General features: G+C 44.6%; 2 protein-coding genes across 5 annotated transcripts; one reads left to right on the top strand and one right to left on the bottom strand.

Annotated features, from left to right (window-relative positions):
- Positions 1–996: 996 nt before the first annotated feature.
- Positions 997–8,634, bottom strand: LOC107306423 (protein farnesyltransferase/geranylgeranyltransferase type-1 subunit alpha-like; the record flags this gene model as incomplete). Its single annotated transcript, XM_015849579.2, has 9 exons — positions 997–1,657; positions 3,159–3,330; positions 3,571–3,633; positions 4,036–4,184; positions 4,603–4,729; positions 6,461–6,565; positions 7,373–7,487; positions 8,061–8,146; positions 8,345–8,634. Coding segments are annotated over 9 exons (1,236 nt in total), but the record flags the coding sequence as incomplete, so codon positions are not given.
- A 4,183-nt stretch (positions 8,635–12,817) lies between these two features.
- On the top strand, positions 12,818–23,195 carry FUT10 (fucosyltransferase 10). 4 transcript variants are annotated; one of them, XM_015849583.2, is made up of 5 exons: positions 12,818–13,035; positions 14,910–15,118; positions 17,113–17,323; positions 21,167–22,002; positions 22,950–23,195. In XM_015849583.2, exons 2-5 carry the CDS (start codon positions 15,038–15,040, stop codon positions 23,172–23,174), a joined length of 1,353 nt encoding a protein of 450 aa, XP_015705069.1. In that variant the 5' UTR covers positions 12,818–13,035; positions 14,910–15,037; the 3' UTR covers positions 23,175–23,195. The 4 variants fall into 4 exon arrangements, with proteins under 4 accessions (XP_015705069.1, XP_015705066.1, XP_015705068.1 ...); XM_015849580.2 differs by having other exon boundaries at positions 12,819–13,035; positions 17,113–17,398; XM_015849582.2 differs by lacking the exon at positions 12,818–13,035 and adding an exon at positions 13,264–13,387 and having other exon boundaries at positions 17,113–17,398.
- Positions 23,196–23,493: the final 298 nt, after the last annotated feature.

The raw sequence follows: 23,493 nt of genomic DNA on the forward strand, positions 1-23,493 counted from the left end.
GTTTACAACAGCTATTTACTGAAAATAGGGTAGGTACAGCAGGCTCCTTGTACGGGTATTCATGTCCCTCACAGTTCAGTATTGCAGGTAACACACCTTCCTCAAGAGGAAGGAAAATTACTTACTGGCTGAATAAATACATGGAAAAGACACGTAAAGCCCATAGGAACAAGAAGATTGAGGAATGTAATGCAGATAGAACCCCAATACATGTTTTTCTGTTGTAATACAAAAAGAATTTTACAGAGCAACAGCCATGGTTCAAGATAAGGACTTCACAGAGCAGCCGCTGTGGAGCAGGATAAACAGCATGAGAACCAAGGACACCTCTAGGAAAAGAATGAATGGCTCGCAGCTTTGAAGGGGGATTTCAGGGTTGTTATTGCGGTAGCTTTCCTCCAATTAGTGTGTGATTTTTGAACGCCCTCGTCTGTCTGCTATAAAAGTATGGCTTTTTGGGCAATAAATGGACGCAGCCATATTTAACCACATTGGTGTGTAGCTGTTTGCCTGAGCATGCTGACGTTTTGCCTTCAGGTTCGCCAACATTTTTCTTCCCTGCCAGCTGAATGAGGATATGAAGCATAACCAGTTAATTATTCCTGATCTGTAATAGAGAAATCTGAAGTCATAAAGACAAAACAAAACTTCACATTTTCAGTGGTCTGAACAGAATTCCAAGAAAAAAAAAACTAAGCAAACTTTATAGCATTCTTCTTGATTGTGCAGACAGGAATTCAAGCCTACCTTGAAAACATTCAGTGCACTGAAAACTACTGGGATACAAATACACCAGAGCCAACCCTCCCCCCACCCCTCAAAAAAAAAAAAAAAAAAAAAGACTCAAAAAAAAAAAAAAAAAAAAAAGAGTAAACCAAAAATCAACAAAACCCCATAGATTTCCATGTACATGAAGAGGATGTACTATTTTTAACCTCACTTGGCATCCAAGAACAGACCATGAACATCCAAAGACGAAAAAGAAACCACTAAAAATTTCAGACAGGTGCTTTAACTGCTTTTATTACAAAATGACAGTTAGCATTAATTGCAAACAACAGTACATGCTGCCAGTGCTGCATAGCTGCTCTCACATAAGAGAAACAGCTTCTGCACCTACTTGCATTAATCTGAAGTAGGTTACTTTATATCCCCTATGCGTAGCATTAATTGCAGTAATTACTGCAGCATCTAACATGATTGTTAGAAACAATTCAAAGTAGGTGTGAGAAATTGGTTTAGTGATTTATAAATAGCAAGTATACCTTTATGTATTTGCTGTTATGAAATAAATCCTCTAGTTGGTATGTTTAAATTAAGCTTTAATTTTTTTTCCCCTACATCTAGAGATATCACCAGTCATAGAGGCAACTCAAGAAACTATGCAGCACTCTGCACTCCTCTTTGATTGCAGCAACACTTCTTTCACCAGAGGAATACTACGATGCATTTTACAACAGTTGACATCCCCTACTGAGTACTCTTCTACAACAGCTTGAGAGCTTAACATTATTTCTTCCAAGTTCAGTTACTGCTGCTTGTCTGTCACTGTGCTCTGTTCAGTGTTAGAACTGTGCTTGTTCTTAAGAGACCTCCCGATGTATCTCCAGTACTCCTTCCGGATAGTGTCTTTTTCTTTAGCCAGGATTTCACACAGCTAAGGAAGAAAATTGAGACATCACAGGGTTACACTAAAAACTGAAGCAATCCCCAGTTATCTTTATAAAATACAATGGCAGTCCAGGTCAGCTAGTCTTATAAATAATTTTTGGCAACATAGGGGTTTTGTTTTGTTTTGTTTCTTTCTTTGTTTTTAACAAGTCTGTAGCAAGTGTCCAATGACTGCAGATGGACACCAACTCCAAATGGCAGGCAACCATCCCGACAGTGCCCCAAAATCTCCAGTTCTATTTTAGTTAAAGCTGCTTCCTCTGAGATTCCTTTCCACAGCTACTGCTTGTATCTGCTCCAGACTATCCAGCCTACAGCATAACTCAGGGTATTTGTAATTCCCTGACAAACTTGGTTGTCTCTTGATGGAACAGCAGGTTGTAAACCCTTGATTAAAAACAGTGGAGGAATATGAGATACCTCCTAATGAACTGACAGGAGATATTGCATTGATAATTATTATCTCAGCAGACTGTCTTGTAAAGACTCTCAAAGTCAGTAACCTTCTCACACAACTTGTTAGAGATGATCCTATACTGGCTCACATTCTGATTTTTATTTTCACCTGACTGGGCAATGGAGTGTAAGTCAACCCTCCTCAAAGGACATGATGTATAAAATCTATATAGCGAGAGCACAGCTCACAAATGTTCTTGCCAATTCCCTCATTATACAAATGATGCTGTCACTTGCTGAATCAGAGTGCAGAAGTAGCACCTTCAAAGCCTAAATATATGCAAAACCCAAACTCATTGAAATGGTATTAAATGGGAGGTACAACTACCTTTATTTAGACTGGTCCTGGAATACAGCAAGAGGAAGTCACTGAAAAAGAACAGTGCTGGAACACACTACAGGCAAGAACTGTAACTACAGCTCTAATCACAGTGAGTTTCTGTGCATCCCATAAAGTGAAAAAAAGTGTTCTTATAAAAACTGCACTGCAAACCACTGCAAGGATATCCCCAAATACAAAGAACATGGAGATAAACACGGCTAGGAGTCATTTATTCTCAGCAGGGAGCGATACCCAACTCTGCTCAGTGATGCTTCCAGTGTCTGCTGGCCTTCTAAATAACTCATCAGCTTTTTTAGAAATAACTAGGTACAAAAGGAGCTTGAGCATCCAATTAGATATAAGTACTCTGAGAACAAGATTCCCTAACTTACAAAGAAAAATACGTTTAGCATTGGAAGCTTCACTTATTCAAACATTTTACTTGTTTCTGAAGGTGACATTAGTAATCTTCCCTTATGACCTGGTGAAGAAAAATTACAGTGATTTGGTAACTGGCAAGTTACTATTTATAGGTAATTAAGCAAGACCTTTATGATTACTTGGCTTTGATGTCTACCTCTTCATAAAGATGCTGTGCTTAACAAGTGACCTGTTCCATTTACAAAATCCAATCCCATTTAGTCTGAATATAAAACATGAGAACAATAGATGGCATCCCCAAAAGCAAAACCAAGCCCTCCTAACAAACCTCTAATGCCTTGCTTAATGTTTCTTCCTTGTTTTCACACTGGTTTTCAAGCATATCTTCATATATGTCCACAAGAAAGGCAATCAGATAGGGTGAACTGTGGCTGGGCTGTAAACTCAGCAGCTGATCTAGCAGATTTGGATACTTAGAAAGACCACGATCCTGCAGAATCCTGAAATATAAGTAAATAGTCGAAACATAACACTGGGAAATTTGATGAGAAGTATTAATTTGGTTATGACTCATGTATTTGATGATCACTTTGAGTGCAAATAAAAACAAGGAAGTAAGGAGGAAGTATAATTATAATGCAGCAATAGAATAGCTTCACGTTGCAGTATGCAAGAAAAATTGTGCTCAACCAAACAGAAATGAGATTGAAAGCATGCCTGCCCCACAGTGGATAACTCACCCTTTTAAATAGTTCCAAGCACTCTCATTATGAGGTACAGCTGTGATCATTTCAAGAGTGTATCTGTGAGAAAAAGATAACAGCTTATGAAGGTAAGCACTAACAAGCTTTTGTTGGCAGTCTGTGCCAGGGCCTCACTGCCCTCTGACTGACAAATTTCTGCCTCACCTCTAACCCAAATCTTCCCTCTTTGAGTTTCATCCTATCAGACCCCATAAAAAGTTGGTCTGTCTCCATTCTGTTGAGAAACACCCCTCAGATACTAGAAGGCTGCAACAATGTCTCCTTGGAGCCTTCTCTTCTCCAGGCTGCTTTAATATCGCTTAACAAGTCACTGGTATAGCAGACATCTAGATGCATTCTGAGAAGAACTACAAAGCCTACAATGGTTGAGGCCTGTCATGGTACTTCTCTGCTTGCATATAATTGGGATGGCTTAATATGGGAATGAACAGCATTACTAACTGGACTTCTCTGTCTAGCACTGCTGGATCATCATAGCCGGTGGTGTTGAAAATTACAAAATATCTTTGGTTCCAAACAGAGTTATTTCTCACATCCTCCCTTAGAAGCTGGTCTACGTATTCCAGTTCATCGTCCCATAACTTGAACTCCTACAGAAACAGAAGGAGGGAGAAAATCACAGTTAAAAGATTTCACTCTTAGAACATATTCTACTTAAACACAAGTTCTCTGTTAAATACAGAGACATTAAAAAAAAAACAAACCAACAACAGAAACTTTAAAGGAAAGTAAGAAAGGGTATATAACAGTTTCACTCAAGGGAATGAGTTAATCATTAAATTCACACACAGAAAAGGAAGCAGACAGTAGTAGGTCTCCTTCAGCTTGCTTTCTAAAAAACTAGTTTCTACCTAAATTTCATCATCCAGTACAATGCAACTCTTTTTAATTTCCCCACGGTTTTAAGAAACAACATGCCAAATGCCATACAGGATGCATTTAAGATATCAAGCTCTGCAACCTGAGTATAGGTAATGTAAAAAATAGTCAGTTCTTTGTGTACTATACCTGAATAACCCACTGTCTGTGTTGCCAAGCATGGTAATTTTTGGCATCCTGGTTAAGAATGTCAGCTATGAACTCAAGCTCTTGGGATGGATCCTGCAGCCACTCCACCAACACTCGTCTGTGATGCCTAATGACAAGAAGAGAAAGCTGTTTGCAGGGTAGTCAAGAACTTGTCTGAATGCGTGTTCTGTATTAAAGCAGCATTTGATATCTGCACAATGTACAAAAAGTAGTACTATGGAGAAGAAATACGCAAACAAATGCCATTTATCTCTGAGAAATACACTATGCAAATTTACACAGTAACAAATTTTCTACGACAAATCCTCTAAGTGCGTATTGGTCAATCATCTTCTTCCAGACAAGCTGTGTGTATCTGAAGTAACACGTTCTCACTTCAACACTAACATCAAATTCCTCAGCAAAATAAATAAATAAATTGATTTTTTCTTGTCCCACATGCTAATAATAATGTGGTGCCATGGCTCCTATGCCTGGAATGATATAATAGAAGGATATAGGCTCTTTAGAAAAGACAGGCTGAGGAGATAAGGAGTGGTGGATGCCATTCATGCCGAAAAACAGACATGCATGGGGCTTTGCCTGGGGACAGGTGACGTTCTGAGCCAACTCAGAATTCATGACTGGGGATTAAAGTGAAGGCATGACTACGTGACAAAGGTGATGTGGGGGTCTGCTACAGAGTGCCCAACCAGGATGACAAAGCAAACAAGACCCACTACAGACCAACTGAAGCACCCTCATGTTCACAAGCCTTTGATCCCATTGGAGGAATACAGTCAGCCCAGTTATCTGTTGAAGGGACAACATTGCAGGGTAGAAGGAGTGGAGGAGGTTCCTAGAACACACCGATTATAACTTCTTCCTCCACGTCACAGGGGAACCAGTGAGGAGAGGTGCTGTGCTCATTGCAGCACCTGGAAGAGGTGTTCAAAGAGCAGAAGAAAGCAAATGTCAATCCTGTCTTCATGAAGGAGGACCTGGGGAACTACAGGTCATTCAGCCTCAGCTTGGTGCCCAGAAAGGTGATGCAGTAGCTAACTCTGGAAACCATTTACCAACACAGAAAGGACAAGAAAATCATTCCTACACAAAGACGATCATGGGACTGCAGCACCTCTCCAGGAGGAAAGGCTGAGACACAGGACTGTCTGACTTGCAGAAAAAAAGACTGGATGAGAATCTCACCAACGCCTATAAATACCTGAAGGGAGTATGCAAAGGAGGCAGAGACATGGTCTTTGCAGAGGGGCCCAGTGCCGAGACAAGAGGCAGTGGGCACAAAGAGGAACACAGGATGCTCCAGGGAACATTTCAGTGCTAAGCAGGTGACTGACCACTGGTAAACTTGCCCAGTGCTGTATTCTTCTCCTTGGAGATCTTCCAAAGTTGCTTGGATGCAACCTGGGCAGCCTGCTCTGGGTAACCCTGCCTGAGCAAGGCTTGGAGCAGAATGACCCGGGGGTCATCTCAAACATACTGTGAGTCTGTAACTGCTGTACGCTCAATTCCCATTCACTTCAGGATAAATTCCAAGAGCCAATACAAAAATAAAAAATACTTTCCACCCATCCTTTTGTTCATCATCATTGTTCTTCTGTCACATCTGTTTTGACATTTTAAAAACCGAAATGAAAACGAGACCTTTTACCACCATCAAGTTTAGAACAAACCACTACAGAGCATGTTGGCAGTGATACGACTCACTCTAACTTCTCTGCTGCCATCACTGCAGTACATGCAAGCATCAAATTTTAGGATCAGTGAGCCTAACAACTGCAAAAAACAAACAAGCAATTCAGAAGCTCTAAAAACTGAAAAGAAAATGTAGTTTTACCAGACTTGGTAGTTCTTTGGCTGATCTTCAATGATTGCTGTAATATATTTAAGCTCCTCATAGAGATCCTTTCCCAAGGACTGCAGGAGGACCCTCCGGAAGTGCCTGTACAAAAGTCAAACATTCAAACATTGCAACAGATATTGCTACGATTCATAAAGGAGCCTTTCTTCACAGCTGTTCTAATAACTACAGAATTAAAAATTCTGTTAAAGGCCACACAGGCAGTGAACAGTGGGCAGCTGGTATGTGACTGGTTATGACACATTAGCATAGCGGTGATAAGTTTCAAGTCAATCTCTGTCTACCCACACTAGCTTCAATACAGCAGAAACGACATAGTTTTGTGCTTAAAACAATGTAAGCTTTCTGTTTTTATGGGAGTGAGTGGAACAAAAACATAAAAAGGGTATTTGCTGGCATTAATGATTTAAAAAACCTTCCTCTGAATATCAGAAATTCACTGCTTATTTAATATCTACCCATAAACAAGATGAATCTTTCAAAACACAGTATTTCTAAGCATACAAATATATAGCAGTCAGACAGTAACTACTGTGTTTTTACAAGTCTTCTTGAAGTCACCTGAAGACAGCTTCCTCACTTTGCCAAGGAAATGCTGAAGCTTAAAATTAGATAACTTACAAGATAACGTTCTTTTTGCCACTAATTTTGATTTTTGTTTTATAACATCCTCAAAGCAAAATGAATGAAAACAACTAAATCAAAACTAGACAGGGAATATACTGAACATGGGCTATCTTAGAAGCCCAGTGAGAACCAACAGTACTCCCCTGCACAAACTCAAATAGTTGTTATGATTATACTGACAAACCTTTTAAGAGTCTCGCGGGGCTGGCAATTAGCTGACATGAGAAATAATCTTGGGTAAAAATTTAGGCAGTCACTTACCATACTGTATAGTTTGCAGCATTTAATTCAATGGCATCTGCTGTTAGCTTAAAAGCTCTTTCACTTCTCTCATCCTTCTGTAGAACAGCCCGAAAGTAATCATAGACATCCCGAACTAAAAAGACAACAGTATCTTATCCAAGGCTACGAGAAACTGGTCTGATTAAAGGTTAAGGTTAATAACCCCCTTAAGTCACTTCCAGCTTTATGTACTTGAAATACATCTCCTTAACACCAAGGCTACAAATAACTCTGCCAGTACTATTCAACACAGCTGATGATACCAGTTTACTGCAAAGCTGCATAAATGTCTTGAAACACCATATAAAACAACCAGAAAAGTACCTTGCTACTTAGTCACACTGTTTCCCCAGATGTAATAGTTTCATATATGCCCCTCAAACTAGAAATGCTTCACTATGACAACTAAGCTATCTGCAATTCCCCTTTACACGTATGAATTTAAAACCAAACCTGGGCTACCAACATGATGTAAATATTCAACATGTGAAACATGCAGTGAGAACATCACATGCAGCTGCTGTAACACAAAAATACTCATCATTTAATCTCTACCAGGCCCACTACACTAGTCAATACATTACCTGAAGCATGCAGACTGGCTTCAACAGTACTAAAGGAAGATACACATGTAATCAAAGTCTTCAAGAAAATGTTTAAAACTTACATTTTTCACTGTAGATGATCTGAACCACAGGATTTGGGCCATCATTTTGAGGAACGGGTTCAATGTCAGCCCATTCTTTTCTGTCCCTGTGAGCACACACATGCATATTTTTAAACTTTCAATGCTTTCAAAGTGCCACTCCGACCGTGAAACACACAGACCTGTGTTCAGAGCTCTCCTTCCTTCTCAGCACACTGACACTGACACTGCCCCCACGCCTCCTCATGCCCGTACCAGGGAAGACATGTCCCAACCGCTCGGTCGCTGCGCTGCCCCGATCGTACCTGTACAGCACGTAGCCGCCATCCTCCTCTTCCTCCTCCAGCAGCTGCCCAAAGCCGCTCTCCGCCTCGACGCCGCTACCAGCCTCCGCTTGCAGCTCGGCCGCCTCCTTACCCTCCGACGCCATGGCGCCGTACAGCTGCCGCTTCCGCGGTCTGACGGAAGAGGAGAGAGAGCGGAGGGCGGAGCGCCGACGGCAACGTGAGAGCGCCCACTGGTGCTGCGGGGGGTAAACGGAGTGACGGGGTGAGAAAGGCGGGAGGGAATTGTGCCCGGAGCCGTTTGGTTGATATCAGAGAACTCCCTCACATAAGGGCCGGGGTCTTCCTTCAGATGAGACCCACAGCATCAGGATAACACTTCTGGCACATCACGGCATATCCCGACTTGGAAGGGGCCGCAAGGATCGTTCAGTCCAACCTCTGGCTCCACAAAGGATCGCCCCAAGCCGAGTGCTCAGCTCTGGCAGCTCAGGGCCGTGCCCACAGCCCTGAGCAGCCCGTTCCATGCCCACCGCCCTCTGGTGCAGACTTTTTCCCTCACCCCATCCACCCCCCCCCCCGGCACAGCTCCATGCTGTTCCCTCGGGCCCTGTCACTGTCACACAGAGCAGAGCTCAGCGCTGCCCTCAATGCCGTGAGGAGCTGCAGCCGCCATGAGGGCTCCCCTCAGCTCCTCTGCTCTGCGCTGAGCACACCCAGGGACCTCAGCCACTCCTCACACACCTTGCCCTCAGACCCTTCCCCATCTTTGTAGCCCTCCTTTGGACTCTCTAATAGCTTTATGTCCTCCTCAGGTTCAATTTGCCACCGACCAGAACGCCCTGATCCCTTTCTCTGGGGCTGTGCTCCAGCCTCCCGTCCCCCAGACTGTACCCAGAGCCAGAGCTGCCCCATCCCAGGTGCAGAACCAGCGCCTGCTTTTCTTCATGCACATGGAAACAACCCTCGAGTTTGTCCAGATCTTGGTGCAAGGCCTCTCTATCCTCAAGGGAGTCAAGACTCCTCCCAGTTTAGCATCATCCACAAATTTACTTCACATAACTTCCAGCTCTTGGAATCAACAGTGAAAACACGAAAGGGAACGGGCCCTAAAATGGAGCCCTGCAGAATCTCACTGGAGGCAAGTAGGCAACACAGCCTGCCTTCACCCAACAACACCATGGTTTGCTTGTCACAGGACATTCAGGGTCACAGCACCATGGCCATGTGGTGTCACAAGCCACCTTCCTGCTGACCACTATAGATACGGGGACCCTGACAACAGAATGCCAATCGCTGACCGACTTGTGTTGAGGAAGCACCCATCTGTGAGCAGGAGCTGCAGAGAGAGCCTTCTCTCCCATTGCGGAGCGTTTGTGGAGGAGGATGGATCCTCCTCCACCAAAGAAGCCTTGACTTCTCAAGAGCAGCAGTGAGCCCGAGCCCATGGAGGTGGATCCCGTTGAGAGCGACGTCGAGCCCATGGAGGTGGATCTGCCTCCAGAGGAAGAACCAATGGAGGTGGATCCGCCTCCATCAGGCCGGGGCAAGCGCTATAACATCATGCTTGCCCAGAGACGTCGCTCCATCCATTGGCGGCGCAGCAGGGGCTCTCGGTTTCCATCCTGGCGTTGAAGAGTCATCGTCCGCCAGAGAGCCCCTGGGCCAGCTGCTGCTCTCTGTGACTCCTTTTTGTCTGTCTTCCATCCTCATTCTTCCCCAAGACCTCTCCCTTCTTCTTTCCCAAACTCTGAGGAAAAGGAGAGGACTTGGACTGGTGTCCACTGGGTTGTGCTGGGGCAACAGAAGGAGCCTGGCAGACTGCCCCGAGCTCCCTGCAGCCTCCAGGTGAGCCCTGAGGAAGAGGACAGGACTGAGAATGGTGTTCTCTCAGCAGCTGCGTCGGGATCAGGAGGAATGCAGCAGACAGCCTCAAGCTCCTGCAGCTCCCAGGCAGCACCAGAGAAGGTTGAGAGGCAGCTTTCCACTGGAGAAGCAAAAGGCTGTTTTGGATGGGAAGAAGGGATGGCGTTCAGCATGAAACTCCTTCCAGGTGCTCTCTGAGGAATTTGGTATCGGAACTAGACAATAAACTATTGAAAGGAACAACGCAGAATATTGATAGTAAAAACCTGAAGTTCTTTTCAAAAGCAAAACCAGTAAGTTCTTCTCTGTTTTTGGTACTTTAGAGTCTGCCTTTGGCCTCCTGGGTCCCCTCCACTTTCCCCAGAGCGAACAACGTGGTTAAAAGTACACTGAGGCTCCTGACAGCACTGCAACAGCCACTGGGGTGGGAGCTGATGAAGCCACAAAGAGCAGGAACCCAGCATTGCTGATGCTGAAGTGCGGAGGTGCACCCCCATTAGCAGTACTTCTCCCAGGGTTGAAACACACACCAGGTGTTGTCCTCTAACCACTTTTGAGCTGAACTTCCCAGCAGAGCAAGGCTGAGGCAGCGTCTTGTAAGCAGCAGGTGAAATGCAGGGCCTGCACCTGGGTTCCCAGCCAGGGGATGTAAGGATGGAGCCTGTTGGAAAGGAGCTGTGGGTATGGGGGATGGCAGCTGAACGTGTGCCAGCAATGTGCCCTTGCAGCCCAGAAGGACAACGGTATCCTGGGCTGCATCAAAAGCAGTGTGGCCAGTAGGGTGAGGGAGGTGATCCTGCCCCTCTGCTCTGTGCTGGTGAGGCCTCACCTGGAGTATTGTGTGCAGATGTGGAGTCCTCAGCCTGGGAGAGACAGGGACCTGCTGGTCCGTGATGGGGGCTGCAGAAAAGATCCAAGGATGGAACTGAGGAGAGGACTGGCTGAGGAGAGGAGGCTCCAGGGGAGAACCAAGTTTGAGTATCTTTGAGTATCTTGAGTACCTTTTGAGTATCTTATGGGTGGCTGTAGGAAAGGCTTTGCTCTCTGCATGNTTGCTCTCTGCATGCCCCTGCCCCTGCCCCTGCCCCTGCCCCTGCCCCTGCCCCTGCCCCTGCCCCTGCCCCTTCCCTTGCCGTGGTTTACCCTGGCGTCGCCTTCTCTGGCTTTTTAACTTAGATTACAGGAGAGATCTTGCAAGAGGCGCTTGTTGCCTCGAGGCGGCGTGGCAGGACAAGAACCAAGAGCGAATTTCTCAGCTGTCAGCTGGGGAATGAAAGCGGTGCGAGATTTTGCTGATTCAGGTGCGGGGCTGGAAGCATATGATGGGCACCTCGCTGCCCTCTGAACCATCTTCTGTCCGTTCAGTCTGAGTTGTGGACTGCTGGGGTCTGTGCACCGCTTCTAAGGATAGGATGGGTGGTAACTGAGGAAAGCAAGTCTCCTGCCTGGAGGCTGAAATGGATTACAGAGAAGTTATGCCTTAATGAGAGCAATTTAGGAGTCTGCAAGATGAGAGAGCACGAAAGCCTTCAGTATAACTGTGTTTTAAAGTGATTTACCAGACTAAGTTGTCATGGGATCAAATCAAAGCTTCTGAACCATCCCTAGCTGCTCAGTTTATAGGCTCCTCATGGCATTGCAGTGACTTTGTTAGTTTTTGACTAAGGAGGAGCTTGGTAGCTCAGAGGGGAGTCAGAGCTGTGTGGTGCAGTGTGTACAAGAGGTGGGACCTGCTCCAAAGGGCTGCTGTCAAGCTCAGTGATGGGATGAGGGTGGGAAGGGAAAAGGAGCAAGGTGTACATGGCCAGTGTCATCTGCACGCTGACTGGGCTGTTTGTCAGCTGGGTACCCTATCAGCCTTTCTGGAACATGAGACACACAGCTCCTCCATAGCGTAAGGAGAGGTATTGTGTGCTCAGTATTTGGAGCAAATGCCTCCTTCTGAGTAAAAAATTCTTTCTGACACCTAACAAATCTCCCCTCATTTAGATGAAAGCCATTCCCTCTAGTCCTATCACTATCAGACTGTGTAGAAAGTTTCTCTCCTTCCAGCTTATAAGGTCTCTGTAGGTACTGACAGGCCTCAGTGAGGTCCCCCCACAGCCTTCTGTTCTCCAGGCTGAACCAGGCCAGCTCCTTCAGCCCTTATTTTGCATAGAAGAGATGCTAAAGCCATCTCAGCGTATTCATGGCCTCCTCTGGACCTGCTCCAACAGCTCCTTGTGCTGAGGACCTCCAGCCTGTTGTGCTGTTGTGTTCTCATCCTTGTTCACTTTCTCCTTCAGTGCTTGAAGTATCAAATACGTGTGTGTATGACAACAAGCATGCCATGCTATACACACATATATGGTTACAGCTATGCATAGGATACATAAACATCGGCTCTGCCCTGAGCCTACACAACCAGCATTTCTGAGCAAGTACCTTTTACTTTAAACAGCAAATGCCAAAAGCTGCCATAGAGAGAGATTAGGGTGGACACCAGGCTGGCAGCTGTTTGGGTGCTGATGGTCGAGCACAGCCCACAGGGATGCCCTGGAGTCCTTTGGAAGCGTACGGGACCCCGAGAAAAGCCGAATTGTTTCTGGCTGTGGGAGGTGCTCAGTGATGGGGAGAAGGAAGGCAGAGGGCGGGGAAGGCGCGGATCCGCACCGCCCTCCGCGGGGCCCCGCGCAGCGCTCGCCGGCGGCCGCCTCCGCTTCCCAGCGCGCCCCGAGCAGAGGCTCAAACTGAAAGTAAATTAAAAAAACCAAAACAACCCTAAACAACCACACAAACCAAAGCAAACTCCAGCAAAGATCTGCAACAAAACAGCCCAACAGCGCAGCGACTGGGGTAGCAGGCGGGTGAGTACAACAGTGGGCCGCCCGGGCAGAGGATGCTGGAGCCGAGGGCGAGTGGAGGCCGGGACTGCAGCCCCCGGGCAGCGATGAGGGACGAGACGGGAAGGAACGGGAGGGGAGAGTCGCGTGTGGGGCAGTGCCCAGGGCTGTCAGGAGGGGCGGCAGGAGGGCTGGGGGGAAGGTTGAGAGGGTGTGGTGGAAAGTTTGGGAGGGCGTGCCGGGGGCTGCCCCGTTGCACGGGACGTCGGGACGTGTGATGAGGTTTCCAGCGCTGCCCTTAAGTCCTTCGGAATGGCTCGAGATGCGGGAGCTCTGCGAGGTCTGTGCTGCTGCAACCGGGGCCGGACGTGAGCAGGTACAAGAGCCAAGCCTCCTCTGCCTTAGTCTGGGCTATCAGTATTTCCCCTTCCTAGAACCAAGAAGATGCCTGCATTTGTAACTGGGTGCGGGGAGAGGTGGACTCTCAGTAAATCATCAGAGTCCTACTCCAATGTGAACGGGGAGGTGAACGCTGCTATAGGCGCTGGCGTGCTCCCTGTGCGTGGCTGAGCAGGTCTTCACCACCACAGCTGCGGTCAGAGTGCAGCTCCTTCCTCTCCCTCCTTTTGCCTCAATTCAGCAGTAGCAGAGGAAGCGCCGAAAGAACAGAGCCCAGAAGATCCCACCAGATTTCAAAAGCACTGACCTGGCAGTGGTGCACTTTAGTGCCCGCACTGAACCTTTGAAAGCTGCAGTCCCATGCAGAGCTGAACTTCCCCAGCATGGCTTCATGTGAGGCTCTATAGAAAAGGCTCCTCTGTTGGTTGATGGAAAGGGATAAACTCTTGTTATAGTGGAAGCAGAATCAGAACCAGCTTCTGTTTCTAGGTGCCAGTTGCGCAGAGGTGGGAGGTGGGCTGGAGTGGTGGCACCTATCTCTCTCAAGGAGATCTGACACTTCAAGAGCGGGGTTGGCATGCGGGGGAAGTTGGTAGGCACACACATGTGAAGGGAATGCAGTCACGTATGTCTTCCTGCAGAAGAAATGCCAGGGCTAAATTCCAGAAGGCACATCACTCTAAGAGAAGTATAACAGTTTACTTTTTTTAGAAAGAGTGTTGTTCCGCTTTCAGAGTATTCAGAATATCCAAATTTTCAAAATAGAATCCTGTACCTTGAGAGAAAAGTCTTGACTTTCTCCTGTGGGTTTTTTGTTTGTTTGTTTCTGTTACTGGAATTTGTATTAATTCCAGTTGTCAGGAGCAGGAAATTTTGCTCAGGAACATCCAACATATGGTGAAATGATGTGAAAACTGAATAAAGAGTGTCATTAAAGGGGAAGAGTCATTTGAGGACAGGCAGCCTAGCACAGATGTAGATTGCAGGGGAAAGAAAACTTGTTAAACATTCATGTCTGGATTTGGAGAGAGTTTATGTGCTATGTAGTTATTTTCTCCATGCATTGGGTGTGATATACTGGGGAACAGAAGGTCTAGAAGAATGTTGTAGTAGTCTCAAAGCCAGACAGTTGTATGCCTCCTCCAGCAGAATTTCCTGGGCTTGCCAAGGGATGGAAAATCTTACATGGCTCTCCTGTTGAAAAGCAGCACAGTTTGCCACCTGAAGCTCAGATAAGCATGTCCGCAGGGGGCAGAGCCAACAGTATCTCTCTTTTCTGCCTGCATGGTGAGGGAATATGTGAGGCTGCTCTGAGAAGAGGCCAAGCCCAGTCTGAGCAGAAGCAGAGCGCAGTGTGTGAGTGCTGCTTGTGCAGACTGCTTCCTGAGCAGGCTCAGATCAGTGTTTGGGCTCCTGCAGAAAGCTGTAGGTAGACAGCAGGTTGGTCATCAAACTCGAGGAGCACTTATGGTTGATGCTGTACTCTTTTTCACCTGTAGTCCTTGTGAAGTGGAATAAAGATGGCATGGGACAGCACTGGAGCAAAGGCTGAAGGCTTCAGACACACTGGTTCTGCTGACGCCTTGCTCTGACTGCCCTTGGCACCCTGTGGACCTGGCAGTGCAGCATGGTCAGGATGAGGAGGAAGAGGCTGTGGACATCTTGCATCTGCTTTGCAGCTTTCTTTTTCCTTGTGGTGACACTCCAGGTACAGGGGCAAGGGCAGGGGGGAGTATATATGTGGTCATATTAAAAATATGACCAATTCTGGCAGATTAGGGGCATCAGTCAAGGTAGCGAACGCTGTGAGAGTAATGTTTGAAGACACTCTGTCAGCAGGATTGGCCTCGTGATGCCTGCTGATCTCAGAACTGACATTACCTAGGGAACTCCTTGGCTTTCGGAGGAGTTCCTCAGAAGTGGTGTACCAAGCCACACCATGGTGTACTGCCTCCATCCAGCACTGCCTCCATCCAGCACTGCCTTCTCAGTCTTCTCAAGGCCATGTGTTTAACATGGTGAGACAGAGGGTTATGACTGGACCCATTTCAGTCTGATATGGCAGGCTGATGAGAATCATCTGAGCTCATCAGTAGGCAGTGATCTGAGCAGTCAGTAAGCAGGCCAGCAGGCTTGACTTAGCATTGGCCATACTTATCACTGGGAAGTCAGTATATGGTCAATAAAAAAATGAATGGGGAAGTATATTGCAAGGACTGCTCTAAAGCAAATACCTCCTATTTTGTGATGTTGGCCCATGATATCAGTGGCAGATGTTGGTGGTTCAGCAGTAGAGACTAAACCTTCCCACCAATATCCCATTACATTTTGCTGCTGTGCAACATTCTGACACAATGGCATCTAACATGGAAGTGCACATGAAGTAATGATGTGTACGTACTTACAGGACTATGTGAATTATATTACTGCAATTACATCTTACCAAATTCCTTGACAAATAAACCTTATCCCCAGCCAGTATCCTGTCTACTTGCCAATGTGTGAGTATTTTCTGTATTCTTTGTGCAGCTGCACTTTGCACAGCCAATTGTGTGTGTTGTCTCAGCATCCTGTGTTGCACAGAGCCTATTTAGTCTAGTTACAATCAGTGTATTTTACTAGACAGTAACAGTGAATGACACAGCAAACAGTAAAATGAATGCATGCAGTAACACTGTCAGGGAAGATAAATGTTTTCAGCTAACTTAGTATAAACAGTACTCTCCTACCTTCCAATATCCTCCTTCAGAGCCATCCAAAAAGTGGAAGCGCTGTGAGCCAAAGCTGTCTAGTGGATCTGAGTTCCATCATTCTTGCAGCTGTTCCTGGGGTGGCATTAAGCACTGCCTGTGAAGATGCACATGTAAAAATAAGCTCTGCCTGTGAAGATGCACGTGCAAAAAGCCATCCATATGGTAGCAGGAAGGTCATTGCCTTGCTGAGGCTAAGGGCAGCTTCTGTGTACCCTGTGGGATCACCCGTGGATGCCACTTCTGTTGCTTCACTTTCTTTCCCTGCCCCAGGACAATTGTACCATGGACCATTGTACCTGTAGAAAAGTATTTTCACAAATACTAGGACTACTGAAGCCTGATTCTCAGAGTACTTCTCTCCCATGGCTGATGGCAGGCACTGTTGGAGGTTTCTCCTATGAGCTGAGGCTTTTTAAGGCTCCTCATAGGTTTTTGTTTTTAATCTATAAATGATGGTTTACACTGGCAAGTCTTTTACTTCTCTGTGTACAGATTTTTATTTTTTTTTTTTCCTTTTCCTGGCTGTGAAGTTGTAGTTAAGTTTTCTTTAAGATTTATCTGCATCTGATATACTCAGTCATTGGTTTAAAAATTAAGAAGCATGGGCACATGAACACCTCATTTTACAGATAATTTCTAGAAGAAACTTAACTACTGTGTGGCTTATTTTGAGAAAACGGCAGAATTCGTGTTGTTCAGTTGTGTGTGACATGGCCGTATCTCAGTACAGAAATTTATTTACTTCCCCTTCCTTACCTATTCAAATTGAAGCTCTCTCTGTTCTGAAGTAAAGAGTTCACTGCTTCAGTGAAGTGTTTTCACTTCCCTAGCTGATAGAAATTTTACAGAGGCTCACTTACTACTTGGTGCTTGAAATAGAATGTGTCAGGCAAATGTTCTGGCTAACAGCAGTGATGCACTGTGATATGTTTGTTTTTTTCTCCTGAAGGTTATCACGGAACTGGGCAATTCAGAGAATAAGGAAGCAGCAGTCTCCAGTTTACACAGTGGCCCACTGAAGCCTGATGAGAGACATGCTTCCCTGCTTAAGAAGAAGGAACTTTACAGTAACTTCAGGACAGAGCCTGTTACAGATCACTACCCCATCCTGCTCTGGTGGTCTCCCCTGACTGGAGAGACAGGGAGACTGGGGCAATGTGGTGAGGATGTTTGTTTCTTTACTATTAACAAGACCTACCAGCACAGTCAGATGACAAGAGCTTTTTTGTTCTACGGTAAGGTGCTGTTTCTTTCTAAGGGAGAAGCTTTCCCTCCTGTCATTTTCTCTTAAGATATTAAATATTCTAGGTGGAAATCACCGAGGAGAAGAAGGTTTACACAGCTCACTTTGTTAAACTTTGCCTGGTGCTGAATCCATTATCAGAGGTCCAGAGACCTTTGCAAAAGTACTCTGAAAAGTGACCATGCACATCCACAGAATGACTGTTCCCTTGTCTCATGCTACTTTCCAGTCACACGTGTGCTCCCTGTTTATGGCAGAAAAGCTCTTTTCCATTAGTTGCCAACTCATGTAAAAAGTCTGAGATCAGGCTGTTTTTTTCCAGTTTTCTAGCTTATCACCCCCAGCAGAAGTTCTGCACGGTCTTTGTTGCACTTGTGCAAGTCTTTTGTCTTAAGATAATACCCTCACTGGTAACTGTGCAACTGCCCTGGCTCATGTGCCAAGAGATTGCCAGCAGACTGTAAATGGAAAGTACTGAAAGAAATGTATTGATTCCACACAGGGAATGGCAGCTAGGGCAGCTTGCTGAGCTTTTCTGGCTCTGCTGCCTCAGAAATTTCCCACTACTTGTAATGTAACAACAAAACGCAGAAGTGGCATCTTCTAAAAGCAGGCTTTATTTTGTTATTTTCCCCCATGTCATTGCAGGGAAACAAAATAACCTTAGGTGGAAAAGTAATGACAAATGATTTTCTGTGATTGCTAGATTCAGCCCCTTTGTCTGGAAACAAAACAAAACAAAATAGACTTCTGAATCTTCATTCACTAGTTCAGGACAAAGGTGAGCTAGAAATAGGAGGAGAGGGGGGTCTTTTATGTAGTTGTTAGCAGTAAACCAAAAAACTCGTCAGTAATCTTTTCAGAACTTGAAGTAGGTCAGCATTGTCTACTGATAATATAGTGGTCAAGCATGAAAGCAAATGAATAACAGTGAGGGAATGAGAAGCTGACCCAATTAAAGACACGGAAAGCTAGGTTTGCATCACATGAAAGTTCTGAAATCTGGTATTTCTGGTCTCTGGCAGAGATTTTGTTTGCCTGCTTCAGCATTGAAAGAATGATTACTGTTCATGTTCAGCCAGTGATGATTTATTTTAATAGGATACGATTCACTTGCTGATTTTTAAAAGTTTATTTTTACTGGACTAAAGATCTTGTAGTTTTTCTAGTGATGCTCTCTTTGAACTGCATATAAAAGCATCAACATATTCAGAAGTGCTACTTGTTTTTAGACTACAATAAACACTCTCACTGTGCCAAAATCTTCAAAGACAAGGGGTTGAAAGCGAAAGATAATGCTGTGTCAATACAGAAAAGCATACCACCTCCCATTCCTCAGATGCGGTTAACTGCAAAAAGGGAGATTTTGACGTTCCTGAATCTCCAAATTCAAAAAGCCTACTAAGTCAAAGAAACCTTGAACATCTGCATGCCGATGCTAAGATTGGATTAGGGCACAGCTTTACATTCCAAAGAAGTTCATTCATTCCCTCCTAACGTTTGTTCAGTGAACTTGTCAAAAAATGAATGTTTGACAGAATGAACATTATGCAAAATGGGGTGCAGATGTTTTTCAGCAGAACTGCATAGCTAGTAACAGCTGCTTCTGTTTGCTGTCCTGGCCTGACAAACCTGTAGGTGTGGAGGATGACTTTGTCAAGTCTCCTCTCTGGAATCTGAGATGTGACAATCACTTGCTCGGTTTTGTCTATGTCTTTGGGGGGGATTCCAAACCTTACCTTTTCAACATGACATACTCACAGAGTATGTTTGTACCAATCCTGTTTCTCCTGAGAAAACTGTACCAGCAGTAGTGGGAGTAGAGGGAGATGCCCAGCTTTTCTTTGCTGGAGAGTTGGGTCTTTGGAATATGAACTGTGAATGAAAGATGTCTCCAAAGATGTAGAACTCCTCTTGAGAGCATCTCTTATTTTCTCCTGTACTTTATCATGTATCTAAGATTTCCTAATAGTTTAAAAGTCGAAATTGCTTGTCATTGCAATCTTGCTATGCTTTCTTTATCCCTTCATAGGCTCATTCATTTCCTATATTTCACAAGGTGGGTAACATAATGATGTTATCATCTCTCTAGTGCTCAAAAGCTTTTTGTCTGCTTTCTGGATTGAGATTGGCTAAGCGTTCTACTAGAATCAGTCATTTTGGAGTGATTTTATTTACTGTGCATTTTTCTTTCAGTTTCTCTTTGGCTAATTTCATTTTTGTTTAATAAGTTTTGACATGATACCCTTTTATCTCCATGTCATCCTCTTTCTGATGTCATTCTTTCCCTTTCCTCTGCAGTGAATTTTCCTTCTCCTTTGCAAGAGAAAGAACTGAGAAAAGAGAAAGAACATTTCACTATGTGTTGCTGCTTCTCTTCTGAGCTTCACTTAGAACAATGTCTTTTCAAGACCAACTAGTCTGTATAAATAACTCTGGGCTTGGGACCACCCTTCAGTGGAAAACAAAGTTACATACTTGGTAGCCTTAAAGCAAAAACCAACCCAAAACAAAGAAAAACCCAATGCTCTTTTAAAGGTCTTGCACTATAGAAGGTTTTTATCTTCTTGGCACCTATTATCAGTCTTCACTGCTTTAGTGAGGTCTTCTGTTGAATTTATAAGGTCACTCTTGGAGTCAGCAGTCTTGCACAGACACAGAGATCCTTGGAAAAGGTCATGAGTGTGCTAGGGATAGTAGAGTGTTATATATGAAGAAAGGGGATTTGTTTTGTCCACAAAATCAGCTGTTACCTTTGTTTTGGTTTACACTGCCTTGCTTGGCAGTGCAGGTTAAAAGTTTTGGATGGCCAGTGCTGGTACTTAAGTCAAAACCAGATATAATTTGAAGATGGCGAGGAACTGTCTTAGCAAGAGATTCATCAGCTTTGCATTTAACTTGGAGAAAGGCTAGTTGTATGGATGTGCAACTGAAGGGAGAGAAAGGCTGAGATTCATGATTTGATACTTTGAATTCAGTTTTGCAGACCAGCCCTTGAGAAAATATTTATAGGTTTGACCTGAAGCTCTCACCCTGACTTGTCTGGGAGGCTCACTGTCCTTCCAGTGAGGTGCAAGCAGATGTAGTCTGCTTTTTTGAGTTTAGGTTTGACTCTTCCTCTAATCCTGACATTAAATTGAGTCTTCTGCCAGAGGTTATTCCCTCATGTATCTGGTAGTCAGCTGTGAAATATCATCTGCTAGTTTTCTCTTTGATAAACCAAGTAGATTGTCTTCCAAAATCCGTGTCTTTCCAGCACATCAGGTTATTCTTACAATCTTTGTGCATAACCGTGTCCCGTGTTTTAGCATCTTTTTTATTTTGGTACTAGAACCAAATCCATCCCTGTAGTTACCATTTCCCTTTCATCTTAGATAGAGGCAATACCATCTGTTCCCCCATTTGCATAGACAGAGAATTATTAAGCATCTTATTAGTCTCCCTTCCATGCAGTAAAATGTGAAATGTAGTGTGTCTTTGAAATGAGAGGCTTTTAAACTAATATGACCTGAAAGTAAACCACTTCTAATGTTAACTACTGATCCCTAGTCTCTAGATTCTTCTGCTGCCAAATTTACTCCTTTCTGTCATAACAGTCCTCTGTCATTGCATGAAGCGCTCTCTTGGTGGTGCTGCTTTATAATCTCGTAAATTCAATATTGTAGGGCTGATGTTAAGTGAAAACTGGATTTCTATGTACTGTCCTTCCGTGTGACATGATAGAGAAAGGCCAGACTAAACACCATTTTCTTTTCTCTAGGTACTGACTTCAGTATAGACAGCCTACCCCTTCCTCGAAAAGACCATCATGATTGGGCTCTTTTCCACGAGGAATCACCAAAAAACAACTACAAACTTTTCCATGAACCAGCTGTCACCTTATTCAACCACACTGCAACTTTCAGCCGTCATTCTCACCTTCCGCTGACAACTCAGTACCTTCAGAGCATAGAGGTTCTCAGGTCCTTGAGACATATGATCCCAGTGCAGATGAAGAATAGCCTGAGGAAGCGGCTCGCACCACTTGTGTACGTGCAGTCTGACTGCAACGCTCCTTCTGACCGGGACAGCTATGTACGTGAGTTGATGTGTCACATTGAAGTTGACTCTTATGGAGAATGTTTGCATAACAGAGACCTTCCTCAGCATCTCAGAAATCCATCTGCCATGGATGATGGGAACTTCTATAAAATACTGGCACAGTACAAGTTCATTCTTGCTTTTGAAAATGCCATCTGTGAAGATTATATCACTGAAAAACTCTGGCGGCCTCTGATGCTGGGAGTGGTACCTGTGTACTTTGGTTCTCCCAGCATTACAGACTGGCTCCCCAGCAACAAGAGTGTAATCTTGGTATCTAGTTTTTCACATCCTCGAGAGTTGGCCCACTATATCAAAAAGCTGGATCAAAATGACCAGGAGTATGAGGCCTACCTGGAGTGGAAACTGAAAGGAGACATTTCCAATCCAAGACTGCTTACAGCAATGAAGGATCGCAAATGGGGAGTGCAAGATATCACTCAGGACAATTACATTGACACATTTGAGTGCATGGTGTGTAACAGAGTGTGGGAAAACATCAGAAGAGAAGAAAAGGTACTTGTGACTTTATAACGACACTAGGTTTGGAGTTGATTATTAGTTTTATGGCTAGCCTACGATCACTGGTATTGCAGTGTCATTGAGTTGTATGTCCTTATGTCGAAAAGTCTCAGCAGAAGATATGAGTGGTCGGCCAGGGCACATTTTCATCATTTTTTGAGCTGTTAATGAGCACAGTTCTTAGAATAGATGAAAACACTTTTTGTGCCCAGTAATGGAGCTGGTTAGCATCTATAGTGCCCTACAGCACTCCTATACTCAGTAGGCCAAATATGTGATGGTGACAATCTGAGTTGCATGGTAACTAGTCAGCTAGAAGGGGAAAGATGAAGAAAGCATGTGAAGTTATTACAGGTGAACTGAAATGGGGAGTGCAAACTAGCAAACTTTACATTTAACAAGACTTTCCTGGATGAATCTACTTTAAGTCTACGCAGATATCTACTCTTTAAGCATGAAATACAAATATGGAAAGGTATAAAATGGATGAAATGCAGGATTCCTTTCCCATGCTGTGATGGCTCTGCAGTGAAGCAGACTATGAAGACCAGTCTGCTCTCCTGACCAGATTTGTAACTTGCTCTTCATTTCTGCTTAAAAAAAAAATCTCACAAAATGTGTGCATATTTAAGATGAAAATTGATTATAAAGATGGAAGTAGAGCTCATCGTCTTGGGATTTGAAGTTTGCCTAGCTGATGCTGCTTGTTTGCAGCCAGACTTGATCTGATACTCTGGCTCTTGTCAGCTTAAATTGCCCTTATTCTGGGCACCTCAGGGAGAATTTCCACTCAGCCATCTACAGGGGCATGGCTAGGGGCTGTGGTGGAAGGGTGAATGTCACTGACATGCTTTAATAACTTACTAATGACAGAGAACCTTTCTTGTCTGTCTGCCAGGGTCCTTGAATAACCCATTCCTTTCATTTTTCTGCATTGCCAGGGATGGCTGCCCCAGAGGTGGAGTGCTCAGGTTAACCATCTGAACTGCCCCAAACCTGAGGCTTTCTGGTTCTCCTCTTCAAATCCCAGCCAGACCTCCCTGCAAGAGATGTGGATAGCAAGTTTTGAACAGTCCAAGAAGGAAGCCTGGGCGCTGAGGCAGCTGGTGGAAAGGAACAGGAATTTTACAGCTCAAGAATTTTGGATGCTTGTATTCAAAGAATAAATACAACAACTGTAAAACAAAGTGAAGTCCCCAGAGAAATCTATGGTTGCCTTGTTGTATGCAGGATTGGAAACAGACACAAGAGACTGACTTTAGCATGTTCAGTGCTCAGCAAGTATAAGGCACTGAGGAGTAGAACCACAATACTGGGTGGTAGGTGTGTGTGCATGTATTGTCATTAGCTCAAATATCTGAGCATTATAGCACAAGTTCATCAATTGACCCAATGTCAATCACATAGCTGGTCCCTGTGAAGCAAATGGATCTCTCCCTGTCTTCAGATACACGCCTATTCATAGCCCCAGGACTCCTTTCTTTC

Source organism: Coturnix japonica, chromosome Z (assembly GCF_001577835.2).
Source record: "Coturnix japonica isolate 7356 chromosome Z, Coturnix japonica 2.1, whole genome shotgun sequence".
Classification (NCBI taxonomy): Eukaryota; Metazoa; Chordata; class Aves; order Galliformes; family Phasianidae; genus Coturnix; species Coturnix japonica.

Coding starts and splice junctions, on each gene's coding strand:
- FUT10 (XM_015849580.2), top strand. CDS start 15,038: ATGGTCAGGATGAGGAGGAAGAGGCTGTGGACATCTTGCATCTGCTTT. Junction 15,119..17,112: donor TCCTTGTGGTGACACTCCAG/GTACAGGGGCAA, acceptor TTTCTCCTGAAG/GTTATCACGGAACTGGGCAA. Junction 22,003..22,949: donor ACATCAGAAGAGAAGAAAAG/GTACTTGTGACT, acceptor CTGCATTGCCAG/GGATGGCTGCCCCAGAGGTG.